This window comes from Xiphophorus couchianus, chromosome 2, assembly GCF_001444195.1.
Source record: "Xiphophorus couchianus chromosome 2, X_couchianus-1.0, whole genome shotgun sequence".
Lineage (NCBI taxonomy): Eukaryota > Metazoa > Chordata > Actinopteri > Cyprinodontiformes > Poeciliidae > Xiphophorus > Xiphophorus couchianus.
This window is the reverse complement of record NC_040229.1, coordinates 1,934,176-1,957,203: the sequence shown is the minus strand read 5'-3', so window position 1 is coordinate 1,957,203 and position 23,028 is coordinate 1,934,176. Positions and strand designations below refer to the sequence as shown.

Genomic DNA, 23,028 nt, shown 5'->3' with positions numbered 1-23,028 from the left:
TCCACTCTTTAAATCAGAGTCAGACCCGGGACCTGAAATCTGGCCGCAGCTTCAAAGAGGGGCTGCGCTCCGGTTCGGAGTTACCCACAGATAAATTAGAAACGGGTAAACAACGGTGGGGCATTTCACCAAAAATGTCAACAGTTGAGACTTGGAGGATTACAAGGTGATCACAAATAAAGCTGGTATTTGTTAGCTTAAGTCAGGAGGGAGGCTGCTGGGCGGCGAGGATTTCAATAACAGGGAATGTTTAAAATTGAATAAGACAAAAATAATGGGGAATAAGTAAAGACAGACTGGAGGAAATGATTTTTTCCTCCATTTGTCTAATGAACAAATGAACATTATTCATTTATTTTACATAAAAACTCTTTCAACAGCATAAATGGAGGAAGATATGATTTTCTATTAAACATTATAATCTGATCTGCATGCAAACTGTGGCACTTCTAGTGTATTTCCCTTAATTTGCAATTGTAGTACAAAATATGTAATGATTTACCAAAATATACTAATTTTTTCAATTATAACAAGACAATTTTCCCATGTTATAATTTAAAGGTGACCTTTTATGACTCTATGGCCTATTCAAAACATGTTTATTACCATTTTTGCACAAAGTCATAAATTTTACATAATGACATTTTAGTCTGGTCAGTTCTGTCAACTCAACGTTTACACTTATGCAATGGTACATCTTTGAAAAGCAGAAGTGGAGCCTCCTGCACAATCATCAAGAACGCAGCAAGTGGCTTCTGGATGGCAAGGCAACAATAAAACACTTTGTCTTTTCCAACAGCCATATGCTGGAGCTCCGATTGGGTTGCTAGGTAACGGGCGGAATTCCGCTGGGCGTTGCTAGGTAACGGCGCAGCGGCTGCTGATTTGTGACATCACATCAGAAGATTTTCGAAACATTTTCCAGACACCAAAAAATATGAAGTTATTGCTAAAAAGCGGCAGTATTTTTTTAGTGCTTGTCCGAAAAGGAGTGGGAAGTTTTTACTTTTTTAAAATTCTCACCTGTTTATGCTATTCTTCAATATATACTTATATCAAAATAAATGTGGCAGTATACATATCAATATCCTACATAGAAAACATTATTTTATACTATTTTTAACTGAATCATCTAAGAATATCCCGTATTATTTTACTGTTATCGTTCATCTTCCATATAACTATTTATAAATATGATTTTGTACCTTTTAGTGAGTATATTTACACTGGTTTATCACTGGTCATCGTGTTGAAGCTGCAGCTGTAACATTTATAGAAAAATCTTTTTTTTAACTGATTTGTTAAAAGTGTTGCACTGCAAAAACATAAAATCTTACCAAGTATTTTTGGCCTAGTTTCTAATGCAAATATCTTAGCACCCTTGAAATAAGACAAAACTCGCCTACAAATATTTTTTCATCAAGAAATATAAGCTGGTTTTAAGTCAATAATTACTTAATATCGTTTTTCAAAAAGTATTAGAGTATTATATTGGCAGATTATTTAATTTGTATCATGAGAAAAATTTCTTGTTATAAGTGGAAAAATCTACCAGTGGAGTTTGTGATTTTTAATCGATATTAAGGAATTAGTCACTCAAAAAAAGCTCTTCTTTCTTGACAAAGTTATTTTTAGTTGTCTTGTTTTAGTAGAAATTAGACAAAAAAACCATTAAGATTTTGTTTTTGCAGTGTAATGTTTTCTTTTAAACACATTTTTAAATAATTTCTGTGTAGCTTCACTTTATGAACCACCGTAATTTGCTTTGATATTACATAAATTTTAACATCTCACCTTTGAGTTTTATTATAAAGCAGTAAATATGAGCTAGAGCCGAGTTTGAATGGCTGCTTTTGAAGGAGAAAAACATAAAAAAGTAACAAAGTCTGGCTTTAAAGAATAATGAAAGCGGTGAACATGCAGCCGCATTCACAGTCAAAGAAAAGCCTGGCACCTGGTGCGTTTGGAAAGAGGCCCACTTCTCCCAGTCCCAGACTGTGGGACGGGGGGAAGAGCGCAGGGTAAGGGCCACATTCCCAGACTATTTCCCTACCCCATCTGGTTATTGCATGGTCAGATTTCTGTGAAACTCTGCTACTAATGAAGTGCTGCTTTATGTATAAATTGATATTAAAGCAGCAGTGTTTGTTTGGAGACATTGCTTTTGGTTTCTTTGCTCCGCTTTGATGATCTGATGAGCCTCAGACCAGAACTGACCCCCTGATCCAGCAGAGGAGCACAAAGTGGATCAGTGGGCGGATCTGAGACTCTAGTTCTCTGGCTGGAAATGAGAAAAAGGTTTAAAAACTGAGTTCAAAGCCATTGAGGTATCGTATATGCACATTTGAAATGATGTGATCGATCTCTTCACTGCAAAAACACAAAATCTTACCAAATATTTTTGTCCCGTTTTGGCGCAAATATTTTAAAACACTTGAAATAAGACAGAACTGCTTTAAAATAACTTCTCAGCAACATACTGAGAAGGAGCTTGTATGTTGTACAAGCTTTTTGTAAAACATACAAGGAGCTGGTTTTAAATCAGTAATTCCTTCAAATTGATTATGAGTTAAAGGTGACCTATTACGCTTCCTTGAACAGGTCAGGATGGATCGATGGCCTATACAAAACATGTTCATTACATTTTTTTGCACAGCTGATGATATTTTAGTCTGGCCAGTTCTGCCTGTTTTGAGCTGCTTTAGGGTTTTCTGTCGAGCTGTTGCGGTTCTACAACCGTAGATCTTTGAACAGCAGAAGTGGAGCCTTTTCCACAACCAACAAGATGCAGCAAGTGGTTTCTGGATGGTAAATCAACAGCTATGTTGACGCATTGGAGCTCTGGTTGGGTTTCCAGGTAACGGACGGAACTCCGCTGGGGTTGCTAGGTAACGGCACAGTGCCTGGTTTTTGAAATGGCTCACTTTCCAGACACCAAAAACCATGAACATATTGCCAAAAACCGGCTGGGTGTATTTTTTTTATTAAGTGCTTTGTCTGTTTTTAGAAACAGTAAAAACTGAAATGAAAGTACAAAAACATGGAAAATGGGAATTTTGCATAATCCCATTTAAATAATCTACCAGTGGAATTAGTATGTCATATCAATAGTTAGGACTCTGAACAAGCTCCTATATCTTGCTGAAAAGTTCCTTGTGAATCAGTTTTGTTTTATTTCAAGTGTACTAAGATATTTGCACTAGAAACTAGACTAATTTAAAATTCACTTAGTAAGATTTTGTGTTTTTGCAGTGTTCTTAAACATCCTGAAAATCACCGTTGGGTTCCTCTGTGTGTTCAAGCAAGTGAACCGATCCTCAGGCTTCCCCGCTTCCCCTGCAGGAACGTTGACAAAGAACACACGGCTCAGATGGATCACCAAAGTTATGCAGGTCGGGAACCATGGTTACGATCAAGCGTCTGAAGCGCGCACAGCTGTGAGCAGTTGCGTCCATTAACACCTTGTAGGGGGAACATGAAAGCATCGGATTGCTGTTTCTCCCCCAGCTGAGGGAGCGTCGGCCTTCTCATGGCTTCTTCTCGCCTTACTGCTGTGCAACACAATCTGCCGATAAAACCCGGAGTCAGAGGGGATATGTTCAGGTGTGGAGAATGTGAAGAAATCTCTCTGAAATTAACCTTTAAATGATTTGACATGTGTAGTGCCGATGGCTTTAACTCCACCGTGACAGGGAGAACGAAAGAATTTGTGTTTGGGATGAAAGAAAAGCTCAGTCAATGGAAACGGGACAGGAAAAGAGAAGGTCAGAGGACATGTTACTGTATGTTAGCAGACTAGAAAGGTGAGGAATCGTGTGTGTGCGTGTGTGTGTGTGTGGTTTCTGTGGTTTTTCCTGCAATGTTTATGGGTTTGTATTAAAGTGTTTGTCCAACCTGCTCATCCAAATCAGATTCAACAGAAATAATCCAACAATGGCTCCGTTTCTACTACAAATGTGATCAAAGCTTTGTCAACAAATGTTGATAAAACGCAACTTCACAATTATGGTGTTTCCATTACGTAAAAAATTGCAATCAAAATCACATGTGAATAGGTTTGTTCACACGCTAAGTCATTAAAAACGCACCACCTCATCCTCCAACTAATTCTTGTTGTCTTCTTTGTCATTTCCGCCAGTAGTAACTTCTGGTTGTTCATCATGTGACTCGTGTGATGTGAAAAAAATGTTTCTGTTCCAGGTTTGCGGGAAGAAAAAAAAACAATTTTGATGCAGCCAAAAAAAAAACCCACATCTCATCTTAGCGCCAAAACATTTTATCGAAAAATTTGACTTTTTTTGAAATTGGCAAATTTATGTCAAATTGCAGAATAGAAAATCAGCTACTGCTACAAGTTCAACATTTCTTAAGAAAAGAAAATAAACAAAAAGTTTTGTGATGCAGCCTAAAATCCTTGAATAGGCATATTTTCCACAAATAAGTTGGAGTTATGGTACGCAGAAGAAATTTGCAAATAGCTAAGTCTACTGCATATCACTACATTATTAAAACAGATTCATATCTAACTTAGACAGAAAGTAGAAAACATTTATTTCTACGTATTTAATTACAAAAAATCTAAATCTGGAAAATTGGTATGGGATGGTCAGAGCTTTTTAAAAAATCCCTGATCGGTTCATTTCTAACATTGATTCAAGATTATTTTAAACATGATTTATAATTCATATATAATATTACTAACACTGCAAAAAGACAAAACCTTACCAAGTATTTTTTTGTCTTGTTTCTTGTGCAAATATCTTGAAATAAGAAAGTTACTTACAAGTAACTTACGTTGTTTTAAGTCAATAATTCCTTATTACTGATGCAAAAGTACGACTTGAATCAGATGATTATTTCATTTAAAACGTGGGAACAATGTCTTGTTATAAGTGAAATAATCTGGCAATAGAACTAGAACTTGGTTGCTAGGCGACGGCTGGGCTTATCTGGTGTTGCTAGGTAACAGCGCCAGGGGAACTAGAACTGTCTCACTAATTTTAAGGAATTATTTACTTAAAATAAGCTGCTATACCTTGCTAAACAAAAAGTAAAACGTAAGTTTATTTTGTCTTATTTCAAATGTACCTATTTGCAATAAAAACTAAACCAAAAATACTTGGTAAGATTAAAATGTTTTAACCAAAAATGAACCAGACAGTTTTAGTTAAACTTTCCCAAGTTTTTTATTTTAAAAAATTAATATTAGAAAAAAAACATTTCCTGATTTTTTTATGAATTATTGTCATTTTGGTCCTTAAAATCCTAAAATTTCCATTTAACTTTATATTTTGATCCGTCTGATGATGTAATTTTGTAAAAGATTTTATGTTTTTGAAGTGAAGTCACATCTTATCCTTCTTCTGTGTTTGAAACAAAGTCAGTAAAAGTATAAACTTATAAGTTTTTACCCCATAACAAACCCAGTCAACTATAAACTTTGCACAGTTTCAAAGCAAAATCAGGTTTTGCCTCAGGAGAACCATCACAGAAAGACGACGGCTTTTCTAGATGTGGAGGGAATCTGATGCTACTGGAAACGTTGCAGATATTCTCTGATCTCCCAGAAGCTGGCTCATGGCTCAGAGTTCAGCTCAAAGACGCATGAAGCTCGTTTCTCACGTTGTCGTGGAAACAAACACAAGCTTCAGTCTTGGCAAAAGGAAAAGATGCTGAGACAAAACGGGAGACGACGAGCAGAGAGGAGGAAAATATTAGAGAAGAAGAGCGTTTCACCACCTTGTCATTGAACCGACGTTGTAATGGTAATTGTTTTAGGGGAAACTTCCCTAATCTGTAATTGTTATTTTTAAAATTTTAGTTTTTAAAATGCCAGAATTTCCTCCACACTTCTTATTTTTCTCAGTCTGATGTCATCATTTCTAAAAGTTAAATCAGGTGTTGTTATCAAACAGTTGAAGGGACTTTTTCTAACATTTGCTTCTTTTTACACTTGATTAATTTATTGGGCGGCTACTTTTTACTTTTGCATGAGTGAAAATATGCTGAAGGAGGGCTACTCTTACTTGAGCATAATTTTTGGTAAATTATTCCTTACTTTGAAGGCTGCAAGAGGTTTTCTGTACAAAAGAGGATAAGAGTCACTAAAAAACAGAAAACGAATTCTGACTTCTGAATTCTGAATTTTGAGATTAAAGTCAGAATTCTTAAAGGTTTTTTTTCAGTGTCCCTGATCCTTTTCCATACGCTTCTGGACAAAAAAGAGCTTAGTTTGATTTTTCTTATGAATATCAGGAAATAGTTTTTTAAATCTATTTTAACAGGTGCCTCCTCTGAATAAAAAACCCTCTCTCCTCTGACTGGTGACAAATTGGCCCTCGAAGCCCACTCTCAACGCATAAATGCTAGCATATTAGCGGAGCGCGCCACCTCTCCTTCCCCTCTCCGTATGTCAGGGATAAATCTAACCTCGTTTCTCGTCCAGCGTGAAACGCCAAAGCCAAGCCGGTGAGCGCAGCCAATTGATTTTGGATGCCTGTGCAAAACCCAAATCCCACGGCTAAAATTGGTCGTTGAAAACTGGAGGGCTTACACCGCCACCTTCCCCCTCCGGGCCCGGGCAGGCGTCCAGACGTGCTGCTGCCCCCCTCGGGCGCTCTCGCTGCCTGGCAAAACATGCTACGCTACAGTGTGTGAGCTCTCTCTATGTGTGTGTGTGTGTGTGGGCTGGGTTCCACCTGGCTGCTCCAGCCACCTGCTCAGGGCACTGAGGGAAACACCCGGTTAATTAGCTCCTCATTATAGCCAAACCAGACCAGAGAGCACACTAAAAACACTCACGGACACACACACACACACACACACATTTTGAGGTGTTGTATCCACGACAGAACCAAGCGACTAAAGGCACAGAAAGAATGAAGTGAATCTCGAACAGATGTAAACTCTTTGTGCGCTAATGAGCTGTAGACAACAAGCTGAGCCCAACAGATAAAAAACGCTAATGAGAAACTCTAAATCCGTTGGCTTCTTCCTCTGTAACGATTCAACTTCAGGACTTCAGCTTTCTCCTCGTTTAGACGCGTCTTTGACCACATTTCAGTCCCCCACTCTCTCCACTTTGTGGTTAGCCTCAAACTGTGATCTTAAGAGCAGTCTCTTTACAGCTTTCTTCAACCTGAAGTCCCCTAATTCTCATAATTTCTCCTCTTTCACTCCACTTTTCACACATATCAAATGCTGCAGTGAAAAGATCCAGAACTGGATAATTTCCAGACGAGTCAAACTCAAAATTATGATCTTTTTCAAAACACTGAGCACACCATACTGAGTACCATCAGGTAGAAAACACTGTTACTGTTAGTTCTATTCAGTATCAATAGGTTTATTTGATGGTCTGTTTGCACCAGTTCTGTTTAATCCACTTTAATCCGACTCCAGTCCGTTTGTCTAGAAAGTCCGGTTCGTTTGAGGAAGTCTGAATGCTAACTGTTATATGGACCAAAAAAACCGAACTCTGATCCATCTGCACACCTTGGTCTCGGTTTGGTTGTAGTGAACTCAAATGAACGCCAACTGTACCAAAGACCGATCCAAAAGCAGGAAGTAGACTACAACGCAGGGCATTGTGGGTAAATACAACTAAATATGCGGTAGACATGAACTATCAGGTGTGAACAGACCCTAAGAGTAACCGTGTTTCTGTCAACTGGTGGATATTTTGAAGTGTCACATTAAAAACGGTTGATGGAAACAGCAAATTTTGAATTAACTTCCTCAGTTTTGCAAGAAAGTTTTTACTCTTGTTTGAGGTGATTTTTGTTTTTTTTTAAAAAGGTGTTAATGCGCTAATAGGGGAGATGGAAACACATTTGCCTTTAAAGTTCTGATACCGCGAACGTCCCATCTAGTGGTGGGTTTGTGCCATACCAGACAGATCGCTCCAAAACGAGGAATTGGGTAAACACAACCAAAACAAACGCACTATTCTAGCACTAGCGGGAGAAATGGCACATGGTCTTTGGCTAAAGACAAAAGAGAAATCCTACAGCCAAAAAATCTCCAATTTTGTTTACATTTTGTGAATAAGAAAGTTGCGCCAGAGGCTTCAGAGGTTTTCATGTTGTTCCCTTCAGTTGTTCTTGGTGCAGCGCCCCCACAGTCACATAAAGACCATTACAAAGTCAGTCTTCTATCACCTGAATAGCATTTCCAGGATTGAAGGACTAAAGTCTCAGCAAGATCTAGAGAAACTCATCCATTCGTTTATCTTTAGATGCATTGATTACTGCAACAGTCCTTACAAGTCTGCCTAAAAAACACAACAGATTTATAAACTATTGTTTTACAACTTTCTATCTCTGTTTTTTTCTAGCTTTCCTGCTCGTTTTCTCTTTCTGCATGGCATCAAACAGGAAGAAACTTTAACTAGATTACCCTGGAGGGTTGCCAGGTTGGGGGCGTGATGTCGGTGCAGAGTTGTGTCTTCGGCTCTGTTCTTTTTCACTGGTCCAGTTTGCTTCCTCACATCTAAACATTGTTATCTCCACGCTGCTACCAGTTTTTCCACCCTGCAGGCTAAATCCTGCGCAGGAAACGGCGTCTGCAGCCACATCAGTGTATCGGTGTGAGCCGAGGGAAACTGGAGCTGTTCTATGTCTGACTTTACTGACGGCATATACAACTACGAGGACTTGGCTGGTTTGGGAAAACAAAGTGACAGATGGAATATACTGTTTAAATTCATTAACTCTGCCAAAGATAACAGAAATAGTTGAGAATTCACTTGAAAGTTCATGTTTAAAAGGAGAAAAACACAAAAAAGCAGAAAGAGGTAAACAATTTGTGGCCTGAATTTCCATCAAGTGAAACAGTGAGTAGTATTTTGGTGGGTTTTTTAGGTTTTATTATAACTATTATGGTTGGAGAAAACAATAGTGCTTTTTCTTTAGTTATGGTTTCCTGAAAAATCTGACATCATCTTCATTAAGAAAATGTTCTTTCTTCATAAAAGGAAGTATTACATTTTTAAATTTCAAGATTTGTAGCCAGTTATTAAACTAAAATCTGTCAGAAACTGTTGGTGGGACGTTTCCACTAATCTGCTAGTAGCAGACCTAATTTTCTGATTAGTGCCTTTTTTGCCAACTTTGAAAACATTTACTTAATAGAATAGAATAGAATAGAATAGAAGTACTTTATTCATCCCAGCAGGGAAATTACTTCGCACTTACAGCATTAACTTATCTTTCCTTAAATTATTTTTTCCCAGATAAAATTTGTAGTTTTAAACTTTCAGTGAATAAAGTTCAACATCTGTGCTGACGTTATCGGCTGTTATGAATTCCTCAGATAGATAAGCGTTCATATTCATGCTCTTATTCTTAATTAAACTTTTTCCTGGCCCTGTTATATGATTGTCGTAGTTTTGACAATTAGTAGCAAAGCACTGCGTCCCTTTTTCTTTTATATGTCAGGCGTACATTAAAGATTTAGCATATTAGTTTGAGAACTTAACAGCTAAAACTAATGCTAGTCACTGTTAGCGAGCAGCGTTTTGCCCTCCAGCAGAGATGGGCGGGATCTTGTGCATGTGACGTCACACTTTTGCTGAAAAGTTAATTGTTAATCAATGTTGTCTTATTTCATGTATTCTAAGATATTTGCACTAAAAACTAGACCAGGAATACTTGGTAGGATTTGTATTTTTTGCAGTGCATTTTTTGCTGCACACAGCACTTTTCAAGTCTTGCAAGTAAAAAAAAGAAAATTCCAGCTCACCACTACGCACGACTTTGTGTTGCTCTGTCACATAAAACTCCAATAAAATGTGTTACAGTACGCGGGTGTAATTTGACATAACATAAAAAGGTTCGAGGTGTATGAATACTTTTGAAAGACGTATTTTATCCTAATAGTCTCCAGTTCTGGCTGCAACCAGAAAAACCGACGGGCAGCCAAAACACACATTTTCTCATGCAATAAAGCAGAGGGAGTTTGCAGCAGCATATAAATTCTGTTACAAAAACACAAAGAACTCAGGAAAAAGTAGGTAAAATAAGTAGCAGGAGAGGAGAAACATCTCCTGGCAAACAGTTGCTCCTTGACAAAAGTCAGCCTGGAGAGGAGAGGCCGAACGGTGACGGGCACCTCGGGAGGTGATTACTACCATCTGTGCATCTGTGAGGAAGAAGCAGTGTGGGCCAGAGAAAGCAGGGTGGGCACTGGTTCTGCAGCTTCCCCAGTTTGCTTTGGCACTGGGATGAAACACTGCAAGGCACAACTAGGCCACATGTGGCGTTCACACATGTATCGGCGCACACACGGCGCTTTAAAACCTCCGTGGCATTAAGTCTGTTACTTGACACTTCCCTGTCTTTAACAATCGTTTCTCCATGTTCCATTTCTTTCTGCAAGAAAAGCCTTTCTGGGTGGTTTCTCAAAAACAGGATCGCATCAATCCCCTTCGGGTTGGCCGCAGCCCAGAGTGAAACCCTGTCAGAGAGAATAAAGTTAAACAGCAAAGCTGCAGCGTAAACTAATCACACTGAACAAACTCCTGAGCTTTCTTCACAGACAGCCGAAGCTCAGGCACCTCCTGTCTGATGATCTCATCATGTTGTTGCATTTTTTATGCCCGCAAGCTAACTTTGTTTACTACAAAAACAATGTTAAAGCAACATATTGTGGCTTTTGTAACTTTTTAAAAAGAAATATTAAAAATGGACTAAAACGCTTCAAAATGGATAGTTCAGGATTTTTGAAGTGAGATTCTGTAAAAAACAAAAAAACAAGTTGACTTTTTTTTGTTGACATTTTCAGTTTCCATAAATCCAGATTAGTTTGTTTCAGAGGCAGAGACAGCATCCGGTCTAATTCACCTCTGCTGTCCTAAAACTTATCCTTTCTAAAAATAATCCTTGAAATATAAACTTGTTTATTAAACCTTAAAGTTATTTAAACCAGAGTCGATAATTTATTGGTCACAAGGGATAAAATTTAGTTTATCCAAGTCAATTTATTGTGTTTGTAAAGTTAAATAAAGGTAAATAATTTAAGTTTGACAAACTCCAGTTACTTGTGACCCATTAACACAAGTATTTTTTAAGACCTCTGCTTATTTAATTTTTTTCTGTGTAATTCCTTCCTGAAGTCCAGCTGATCTGAGCCTAACATGCACACTGGATGTAAATCTGAAACCTAACAGAGCCAATAGAAATAAGATTTTATCTGATAAAGTAGCCTGTAATACTGCTGCTGCACATTCATGTAAATATTGTTTGGTAGCCATTAGCAACCAAATGCTAATTTCATCAGATCATCAGTTTGATACTGTTCATTTAAAGAACTTTTTTTTTACTCTACTGTACTATTTTTTAAGTTTTAAAAGTTTTTAAAAATTCAGCTGGCCAGATGTTCTGGAGCTCTGCTGCAGTTGCTAGGTAACCGGCTGGAGCTCTGCTGGGGTTGCTAGGTAACAGGCTGGAGCTCTGCTGGGGTTGCTAGGTAACGGTGCAGTACCTGCTGATTTGTGACTTTACATTCTGAAAGTTTTTGAAATGATTTATTTTCCAGTTGCCAAAAAACATAAACTTATTTCCAAAAAATCAGCTGTTCTTTTTAAAGCATTTAAGTTGTTTTTTTAGAAGCAGTAGAGACCAAAATTGAAGCATAGAAAATGCAAAATGTGAATTTTTGCATAATATGTGTCCCCTTTAAAAGAATATAGTTACCTTTAATTATATCGCCACTAAATAAATCCAGAATTATTCCTTTAAGTGACATAAGTAAAGATTGTTGCTCTCTTAACCTCCAGCCATGATATCACTGATCAGTTATCTACCCAAGTTTTACTCAAAACAACAGAGAAAAGCATGTAAATCCTGTTCTACTGCACGTAATGATGAAATATAATGTAGATAAAGATATTAATGTTCACGCTAGCCAAACAGTACCAGTTGAATGTGGTAGATTTCAGGATCCGCAGGTGTAAAAAGCCCGTTGGCCAAACTGCTGGATGACTGGGCGTGACCTCTGCCTGCCCTTGAGACGGTGTGGGGGGATGAAGGCTATTTTGGAAGTCTAATCAGCATGGAATAACCATCTGCCGCCTGTCAGTGAGGTTATTGAGGAGAGAGATTTACCAAAGTGAAAATAATAAAGGGGGAGTTTGTACTTTCGGGGTTTTTTCGGTGTTTCCAGCTCAGTTAGTTTCATCTGTGCCATGTTCTGAGCAACTGTTCCTGGCCGCCGTTTAGCTTGTGACACATGAGTCCAGCTGCTGGGCCACAACGTTTTCCCTTTCGAGCTATCGCTACTTCAAAATATCGCTCTCCAAAAACAGGGGCAGCGCCCACCAAAGCCACAGAATGCCTCAGAATGCCTTTACCTGTCATGTAAAGTGTTCGCACTGCTGCTGGTATGAAAGGCTGAACCTCCCTGTCATAGTGAATGATGATCTAATAGCAGAAATATTATCTATGTGATGTATGGAGGGAAAATAGGAATTAAATATGAGTTTGGTGTTTGCAAGTTTTGGCCAAAATCACCAAACTGAAAGTATTCACACTAAAAATCATTAAATTTCAAAGGCAAAAATTAGATTATTGTGATTTTATTTTTGTTGTACCTGCTCTACATCAACAAACTGCATTTAATTAAACAATGGGAATAATTTGTAGGTCCAAATCATAAAAACAGCTTCACAAAACTAACTTATAAGTTACTTTTTAGCAAGATATAGGAGCTTGTTTTAAGTCAATAATTTATTGATATTGATTTTTAAAAGTACTAGTTCCACTGGCAGATATTTTTGATTACAAGATATTTTCCCATGTTAGAAATTAAATAATCTGTCAGTAAGATTAGAACTTTTTCATCAATATTAAGGAATTATGTACTTTAAAAAGCTCCTATGTCCTCCTGAAAAGTTACTTGTGAGTTAATTTTGTCTAATTTTAAGTGAACTAAGATATTTGCACTTGAAAACACTAAAGATACTTGGTAAGATTTAGTGTTTTTAAGTGTAGTTACACATAACGTTTGAATGTGTTGAGTTGCTTGGATTCTTCCCAACATCTGCACTGTAAAACCACAAAATCATACCAAATATTTTTGGTCTCATTTCTTGTTCAAATATATTATTACACTAAACTAACTTGTCAGTAACTTTTAAGCATTAAAGGAGGTTCTTTTACGTCAATAATTCCTTAATATTGATGAAAGAGTCCTAGTTTCATTGGCAGATTATTTTGCTTATAACCTGGGGGAAAATGTCTTGTTATAAGTTAAATAATGTGACACTGAAAATATGATGTTTTTATTAATATTAAGGAATTATTGACTTTCTATCTTAAAAGGTGCTTGTAATGTAGTTTTCTCTTAATTCAAGTGTATTAATACATTTGAACTAAAAATTAGACACAGAATACAGAGGTTTTGTGTTTTTGCAGTGTGGCCTGACACAGACCCATCAGAAATGTATTAACTCAGAAAAACATCGACATTCTTAAACTCCGAAGGTTATTGGAGTTTGATTTAATCTCCAAGGAAACTGCAATGATTACTCAGAACCAGAAGACCATCTTATTGAGTCGAGATGTCAAATTCCCTCTTCTAAATATTCAGCACAGCACCCAAACTGCAGCAGAGCGGCCCTCACCTGCATTTCTGGCGCATCGACCTTTACCTTTCTACTTCATACCGTGAATGCATGCCGGTGTGTCTGCTGCCACGCTGGAAGCAGCCCTGGCTCAGCCGGCCCATTAGGGATGGATGGGGTCTGGCATCAAGTTTCTGGACTTCCTGTGGTTTGAGGAAGGAATGAGGTGGAGGAAGTTCTGCAGAACAGAACCGCTCGGTGCCACAGCCAAGCAGGGACAGCGCTACTGCTTCTCCATAAATCAGGGATGTCCAAAGTGCGGCCCAGGACCCATTTGTGGTCCTTACACTGATTTTGTGCAATTCAAGAATGATGCAAATTTTACCCGTCCAGCAGAGGTCCTTGATGCAGAAAGATTTTTTTTTATTTGTAATTACAAACATATTTTTCTTCTGATGTGTTGATCAAATTACCGACTTTGCCTGAATTCACACTACATGACTCCCTTCAAGTCTTAAAAACTAACAAAAGACAAGATGCTAGCCAGTTTTTCCGTAAATGCTAGGCTACATGACGATGCGGCATTGTCTCCATGGTTACCAACGGTTAGACTGGAACTTCTCCATAATGCGATATTTGATATCTTCCTCATTATACTTATAAAGTTTATGAACGTTAATTTCCTTGTAAAAAGTTTTTGCTGTAAATCTGTGATCATGGCCGCCAGTCCATCGCTGCAGTATCTTTCTCCATTAACAGTTATACAATAACTGTTTGTGCAGCCGACCGCACAGCCATTTTAAAGTGAAATCAACTAAATAAAAGCGACATTAGGCTACCAGATGTCTGCACATTGTTTTGATGTCCGTCATGGCGGAGCGGCAGAGTCCTGACGTCACGTACGTCACGCTCTGGCAGACTCTGTTAAGGCGTGACATAGTGTCCCGGATTTTTAAATCAACATAAAGTGTTTACATTATAACTTCAGCTATGCCAACAGAAAAGCCAGCGCTCCATCACAGCCAGGAGCCAAATTGCTCTTATCCATCTGTTTCCTCATTCTGTCCTGCGGTTCAGGCTCAGCGGAGATAAATCACGGCTTTTTCCACAACGTCTCCCTCAACGCAAACACACACCGCCGTTTATGAGGCGGCCGTCTTCCACCGCTTCAGCAGGAATTTGTAAATCTGTGTCTAAAGGGACGATTCAAAGCGATGAAGGCGGCACATAGGGGTGTGTGTGTGTTTGTGTGTGTGTGTGTGTGTGCGTGTGTGTGTGGGGGTGTGTGTGCATGAATTGTGTCTGGACAGAGTGTGAGCTTGCCAAGACGGCAGACAGTTATCTTGGTGCAAGGCTTGTCAAAAGTTGAGGAAAACTGGAGAAGAATCACACAAACCAGTCAGTGGAAGTTTTTCTTGTTTGAGGTAAAAATTTAAGAGACGACTAATTAGGGCACATGTGTCAAACTCGAGGCCCGTGGGCCACATCTGGCCCGCCAAAGCTATTTATGTGGCCCTCAAGACTCCAGAGGGCCACATAAATAGAGTATTTTTATCTGAAGTCTTTGTACACTTGAATTAAGACAAAATTAACGTACAAATAATTAAGTTAATTACAAATTAACTTACTATATCATTTTCAGCAGGATATAGGAGTTTGTCTTAAGTTAATAAATTCTTAATATTGGTTAAAAAAATACTAATTCCATTGGCAGATTATTTCACTAAGAACATGGGAAAATGTCTATTTATTAGTGAAATAAACAACCAGAGGACCTACTACATTTTTATCACTGCTTACAAAATTATCGATTTAAAACAAACTCATGAATTTTGCTGAAAAGTTCCTTGTAAGTTAGGTTTGTCTTATTTCAACTGTACTACAATATTTACACTAGAAACTAGACCAAAAATACTTGGTAAGGTTTTGTGTTTTTGCAGTGAAATCCCTTAATATTGATGAAAACTTTCTAGATTATGTCTCCTATAACAGTACACTTTTCCATGTTATAATTTAAATAATGAAACTGTAACTTCTTCATCAATATTGAGGAATCATTGACTTAAAACAAGCTTCTATTTCTTGCTGAAAATGTTAGTTTTGTCTCAGTTCGAGTGAAGAAACCAAACCAACAAAACTTGCTGAGATTTAATGTTTTTGCAGTGTAACTTGACATCAAGTGAATCTAAGGCAGCAGTGTAGTAGATGTAAGAAATACTGCCACCCGGAGGTGGGAGTTGGCATCACTTCAGCCCAAGATTTTTGACACTTTTTGCAATAAACACAATTTTGCAGTAGTACAAAAAAATTCTAGGATTTATTGATTTTGCGTAAATTTCTGCCATAAATTGGAGGGACTGATGTAATTTTGCGTCTAGAGTCCAGAGGGCCACATAAAACGCTACGTCGCGCCAGATTTGGACCCCGGGCCTTGAGTTTGACACATGTGGAGTAAGCACTTCAGGAAGGCATAAAACAGAAAAACAAAGACAGACGTTCACAACACAGTTACCCTAAACCTCTGCAGACGCTTTTGCAGCTGAAAGTCCCAGAGAAGTGGGAGTAGCTTTCTGGCATGTTTAAATGCATGAGCAGGTATAGCGTGCAACAGCAAACGGGCCCGAACCGCCCTGCCCGAGCAGAAGGATGAGGTCATCGAAGTTGGCCAGCAGAGATCTGGTTGTTTTGTCCAGAGGCTCTGGATGGAAGTGACAGATCAATCCCACAGCAAAGAGATTTACGGGAAGCAGGTACAACACTTCGCAAACAGCCACAGGACATTTGAAAGAGGGCGTGTGGAAAAGTGTGAGCGAGAGCCCACTGAGGGATTGACAGGATATTGTTGAAGAAAGGCTTGTGAGTGCGTTTGCATCCGTCTGCATTGAGTAAATGGAGGCTTTAAAGTCCCATCTGAAGCCAAGCTGAGGTTGGAGACTCAGAGTAGCTGGTGAGGAAAGGATGGATTTGTTGGCTGGAACGGCCTTACCTCTCTGGCTCTGTCACTCCTGGTCCCCTTTAAACAAATCTGGCACTGTTCAGTGCTAAATATGACCTCAGGCCAGCTCACTGGGTAATTACAACATGTTAGAAAAATACACACTGTTTCTTTTCCTCCCTCTGGCTATAATTTCATTTCAGTGAGCAAAGGTTAAAGTGGGGACAGCGGTTTCTAATACGGTTTTATTTTCCTATGCTAACAAATTCCTATGACAAGCAAAACTGGCTCAACCTGAGTCTATTTATGCTAACAGAACAAACACAAGGCTGAAGCCAGTGCACTGATATAACTTCGTCTTTAATCAAATGCCATATAATCAGCGTACAAGCTTTCCTGCTCGACATGCTGGGAATTTTTCTTGGTTGGATTTCATAAAGCGACAGGATGACTTGCACAGAAAGCAGCCAAATAACATTCTTGGATGGCCTCGCTCTGCAGAGCGCCAGTGACTCCAGATCCTGTCATCCTGTGTTTAGACTTGCTAGCAGTAAAGAGTTTTTCACCCTTCACAAAACAAACTAGTAAAGTACGAACCCTTTGAATTAAATGCAGAGGAAAATGTCAAACTATGGAAGTAGATTCTGTTATTAAATTAAGTTTCCAGTAAATTTTGTTCACCTTCCCAAAACCTTACTATGAGTTTATGACTCATATTTCTACAATGATCAGGCGTTGAACATAAACTCTTCAAAAAGCAGAGCAAGGGTTGATGGAGTTTTAAATGTTTACCTGAATAAACACCAGCTGATCTATAAAACACAATATTATTGTAGTGAAAAGAAAAAAGAAACATGGCCACTGAAGAGTACGTTTCCTCCAAAAGCTTTTACATTTCTAGATTGATTTCACACACAAAAAATATGGAAAATATGACCATCTTTCAATGAGTACAGGAAAATAATTACAACATCAAAACAGTCAAAAATCTGTAAGAAAAAAACTTTTGAATAAATCAGAGAAAAATATAAAATATAAGAGATGAGCTTCAAGTTTAATATCTTAGTTTTAATTTTGTAAATGTAAATATTTAATTATGGAAAATAGCATCTCATAAGTTTACCACTTCTGGAATTATTTTGTCACAAATGTCTGACTTTTCTTTTTTTTTAAAAGCCCATTTTTGACTTTGCGATGTCACGGGTTTATTATCATAAAGGTATAATTTTAACCATGAAAAATACAAACATTTTAAAATTGAAATCAGAGAAGATCAACATTTATTTGAGGGAAATTTACTCTTCCGTGTATTTTAAATCTAAAATGGCTGTAATAGTCTGTTGTAAGATCATTACAATAAATACCAATAAATACATGAAAACACAATTTATATAGGAAAACTTAATTTGTTTTCTGACCTCAGTTCCTTCTCAAGAAATGAGTTCTAAATCAGGCAGCTGGTTTTATATGTTGGATATAAATGTTTAACAAAAAATGAGCAAAATGTAGTTCAGCCATTCAGTTTAACATCCACAAGAAGAAATTTGACTAAATTCGACTTTAAGAGTCACAGTTTGATTCAGAAACCAATTTTTCTATTCAATGTGTAGAAATTCTGTTTAAATTATGTGACTGGAAAGAGAAAGAGAGCGTATAAATTAATAGAATATGTTACTATAAGTTTCCATTGTGTGTTAAATATATCAGATTTAAACAAGACCAGGTTTGTGTATAAAATTCTGCAACTTAAATTACTATTATTAGGTTAACTTAATAAAAAAATGTGAAAGAACTTTTAAAAATATTTACGATGGCTGACTGGATACTCAGACACATAAAACTTAAACAACTTTTAAAATCAAATTTTAAGGATTTTGAATCAATTCAAGATTCCCAGAACTACGAATTGCGATTCTTTATAGCTCAGGTGTCAAACTCGAGGTCCGGGGGCCAAATCTGGCCCGCCGTAGCTTTTTACGTGGCCCTCTAGACTCCAAATTAAATCAATAAGTCTCCAGTTTTTCACAAATTGGCAAAATTCACACAAAATCAACAGATCCCCACATTTTCTGTTTGGTTTTGCTGCAATTTTTTCTCAAAATTGGTCAAAAGCATTCAGTTTAAGTGACTGATGCCTCAGGGTTACGTGATGTCAAGTTAAGAGTCACATTTAACATCATACATTAGAGCAAAATTCCTTATAAATACTTTTAAATTAGAACCACAAAATCTGCAATTTTGATTGCAAAAAATACAAAAACAATCACAAAACCTTGGAGGGACTGATCAGCGATTATTTAGTTTTAAGAAACATGTATTGAGTGCTGCAACAAACAGCTATTTATTCATATTTTAACAGTTTAATTGGTTTTATCAATACATTCTGGCACAACCGGCCCTTTAAGAACGTTCAGATTTTTGATTTGGCCCAAAATGAAAATGAGTTTTTACCCTCCTGCTTTATAGAATAAATGTTTTTTTGCACCTCTGTCCACAAAGCTGAAATCCTTTAAATATTTAAAGGATTTAACAACTGCAGCACAGAAAGCATTGTCTACTAATGTTGAAATGGAAGAAAAGCAGAAGGACTTACGCAGACACTCGTTGGCCTCTCGAGCGTTGGCTCTCTGCCACGGCCGGTCGTAGTGAAAAGGTTTGCACCGGTCACATTCAGGCCCCTCTGTGTTGTGTTTGCAGTCACACACCAGCTTCCCCTCCTTGTCTTTTAGACATCGCGAGGCATGCCCGTTGCATTTGCACCTTCCACCGACCTGGAAGTCTCCCACTGCGTAGAAGTACGTTGGTAACGTTGACGTTACCGCCATTGGGTCGTCGTCCCTTCCTCCAACGTTGCTTCCAGAGCCCAGCGCTAGCTCTCTGGGGAGCTGGGGCCGACTGAAGACAACACGAATATCAGTGACTGTGACCCAGTCCTGGAGGACGGGGCTGTTGTCAAAGTCTTTACCAGAGGGGCGTCCGTCCAGAGTGCTGAAAGCAATGAGTCCTCCAGAGAGAGGGTACATTTCAGTGTGGCCGTCTGTGCACAACGCCTCCTGCTCATTCTGTTTGGTAATAGTTGCTTTGTTGGGCCTGTTGTACATGCGTCTGCATTGTGACGAGTAAAACTGATACGGCATCCAAGTCTTGCCGTAGTCCATGCTTTTGTATATCGCTAGGGATTCGGGTCGGGGCGAGCAGAACTGCAGACTGACGTACGTGATCTCAAACTTCTTCCCCAAAGAGAGGGTGAGAGTCACGTTGTGGGGCGATGTGTTCAGATTCTCCGACTGCCAGCAGGTGAGATTGTGGGCCGAGTTGAGGTCTGTAAGGTAGGAGGCAGGGTGGGCACGCCGAGGGTCAGACGCATCGCAAATCTGACACGCACGTACAGAGGGGCGATCGTCGCTGCGCTCAACGACACTGCAGGAGCGGGAAGGAGGCCGGCCGCAGACGCTGGACACGGTCACCTCCTTACCAAAGGCGGCATTTATAAACTCAGGGATACAGCGTCTTGCAGCTCCGGCCTCATCATAGCAAGGGTCCAAGGATGTCTGCTGTCCTGCAAAAGGATTGGTACTGTGAGTGGAGACTGAAGTTAGCAGGAAGAACAAGCCCAGCGGGCACCTCAGGGGTTCCCTCATCCTGCTGAAAGGGCCGGAGTTGACTTCTGCAAACTTTGGGCTGTGCAGAACGCTGAATGCCTAGAAGGATGCGTCCGAGTGTTTCTCCCCTGTGTGAGTTTCTGTCACTCAGTGAAAGGAGAGTATCTGAGCTCAGTGGCCCTTCACTCCAGTCCTTCCTGTAAGAGAAAGAAACAGGCAGAAAGGTCAATGTCACAGGCATATTTTTACCATAACAGGACAGAAGATGGAAAGTGACACTGATCTACCACCTAAAACAAAGCTACATCTTTAAACCCACATTAAGCTTGCCCTTATAAAGGAGCTTCAAATGAATCTCCAGAGTGAATGTTTTCGTTGACTAAAAGCATGTCAAGTATCAGACAGTTAAATGAGGGCCCCAAGTGAAAGGAAGTGACCATTTAAAGAGAGACATTAGAGGCTGGAAGTGACTGCATCTTGAATTTCAATGCCTCTCGCTCATTCATTTCTGCTATTCAGGTCAAAACTGCCCCCACCTTCTGGTCAGGCTTGAAAGCATGGCAGAAGTCACCCGCATAATCCCCATGTGGGAGTGCAAAGCTGTGAACTGCGTGCGACTCTGGTCGAACCTCGGCTGAAAGAGAAAGTCTGGACAAAAGAGAACAAGAGTCCCTTCCACAGCTTTGGGTCGTATCATCATTCCACAACGAAAAATCTTAGTTAAAGCCAATTTTTAAATTGAAAAAAATCCCATGTGAAGAAATAAAAAGACTGAAGGAACTTTCTGAGGGGTAAAATATGGACGTGACACAGAAGCCACTCTGCAGGCCTGTATCACCTGCAAGGATAATACAGACATGTTGGTTCGCCATTCATTTGTAGGAGCTGTTCACGATTTATATCTGTAGGCAAAATGTAAAAAGTTTTCCACTTTTGTTTTCCAATAAATGTGCAGCTTGTTGCAAAGCGACTTATATTTCGTTGCCTGGGGTTTGCGAAGCAGCCAATCCAGGAGCACCATTGATTTTCCTTGGAGTGGATTGGCTGAACCCACAAAAATGGAGAAAAGGATATCAATGCATATTTGATGTTTGAACTATTAAAATAGGCTTGGTCTATCAAATACCAATCATCCACTGCATAAAATAAAATGCACATCAACCTTTTCAGGCTTTGATCCACGTTATCGTCTATGTCTTTGCTCTCGCCCAAACAGTAACTTCTACTTCTTGGTGAAATTATCAATATGGAACAATTATTATTGTAATAAATATCCATCCTTTAAGATGAGTTAAGTCTCTTAAAAATGTGTTTGGTTGTCATTTTTAAATTTACCAGGAATCAGCCACTGCAGCTCTGATTTTGAGCAGATGACCTCTTCTAAAGTCTGCATTATCTCTTTTCATCGACCCAGAAAATTCCCCAGAAGTGATAGTTATTGAAGACTATTCTTCATATTAGGGGATTTAAGGCCACGGCGCTCCGTTGAAGCCTTTAAGGCTCCGGGTGCAGACAGATACCTGCTCACAGCCAGGCGAGAGGCCACTCCGCCCCAGTGAGAGAAAGATTTGGGAGAAAAAGCTCTGGCTAAAAGAAAGAGACGTATGAATCGCCTGAAGCTTTTCCTTTCCTAATCCCCCCATTGTTTTTTTATCAAATCTGGAAGATTTCACTAAAAACAGCTGAGGAGTGGAGACGTTTCTGCAATGCTCTTTTGAAGGTGTTTATTAAATTACAATGAAGCCCAGCCACCTCTTCATACCCCCACATTCTCTTTTACTACAGCATCCCTCTTCATGGCGGTGCAACAAAGGCCTCTGTATCCACTTCAGTCGAGGCTTTCAGGGGTTTAAGTCCAAAATAGAAAGAAACAGAAGTTCTTTTCTTGTGCAAAGGGTCCAAAGCCAGCAACCCCCAATAAAGAAGCAAGTGGTCTGGTAAATGGGACCACTCTTCAGAGCTCATAAGCGCAGCCGTTTGACCGTTCTCAGGCTCAGATTGGGAGTTACAAGGCAGCAGATGGAGTACAGCTGCTTCCATGTCATCTGCTGCTTATCTACTAAAGTCATTTAAATGAAATACTTTTTTGCAACACTTTCCACTTAAAATTTTTTCCAGTATAAAGTCAAAAACAATCTGAAAGGTGAACTATTATGCTTCCTTGAACAGTTTAGGATCGGTCTACAGGGTACACAAGATATATTCATTATAATAAGATTTTAATCCGTTATCTAACCGTCCTGTCACTTTAAATCCAAATAAGCTGCTGCTGGCCACGCCCCCCAAACTCAACATTTACATTTGCAAGTGAAAATGGCTGCAAACAGATACCCAATTATGAAGCCTCCTGCACAACCAATAAGAATGCATCAAATGGTTTCTGGATTGTAAGTCAACAACAAAACCCTTGTCTTTTCCAGCAGCCATTGTACAGCGCAAAACCATCTGACTAAATGTGCTGGAGCTCTGCTGGGGTTGCTAGGTAACAGGGAAGGTTTGGTTGTGTTGCTAGGTAACGACCTGGGGTCACTCGGTGATTTTGAAACCAAAAACATTAACATGCCGTTTTTTATTTAACTTGTTTATAGAAGCAGTAGAGAAATTACTGTGTAACTTTACAAATGTGAACGAAAAGGATAAAACCTTTAGGAGCATTTAAAGTCATGTCCGAGTTTAACTGAGTGTTTGTCAGAAAAAGCACTCCATATAGAAAACAACTGTGGTGAAGCTGGAGGGGTCTGGGAAGATTATGGACACAAAACTGATTGATTTTTGTGATTTGTTGGCTTCTAATTACCAACTTCTACGCTCTGAACATGTGGTGAAAAGGCCAATTATATTGACAAGAGACAATAAATGGAAAAGAGGAGAAAGAAATTAAATAAAGTGAAGGAAAACAGTTAGCAGCATGAAAGATAAATGGCAGGCGG

General features: G+C 38.9%; 1 protein-coding gene and 1 long non-coding RNA gene across 3 annotated transcripts in view; one reads left to right on the top strand and one right to left on the bottom strand.

Annotated features, from left to right (window-relative positions):
• ntn2 (netrin 2) overlaps window positions 1–23,028 on the bottom strand; it is a 58,483-nt gene that overhangs the window by 22,522 nt on the left and 12,933 nt on the right. For both annotated transcript variants that reach the window (XM_028041555.1, XM_028041565.1), the window contains exon 2: window positions 19,090–20,295. In XM_028041555.1, the coding sequence (XP_027897356.1) occupies window positions 19,090–20,137 (1,048 nt within the window). In that variant the 5' untranslated portion in view covers window positions 20,138–20,295. The remainder of the gene's footprint in view (window positions 1–19,089; window positions 20,296–23,028) is intronic.
• On the top strand, window positions 693–22,527 carry LOC114159584 (uncharacterized). The gene is made up of 3 exons (XR_003598619.1): window positions 693–712; window positions 8,789–8,794; window positions 22,442–22,527. It is a non-coding gene; the product is annotated as an uncharacterized LOC114159584 (long non-coding RNA).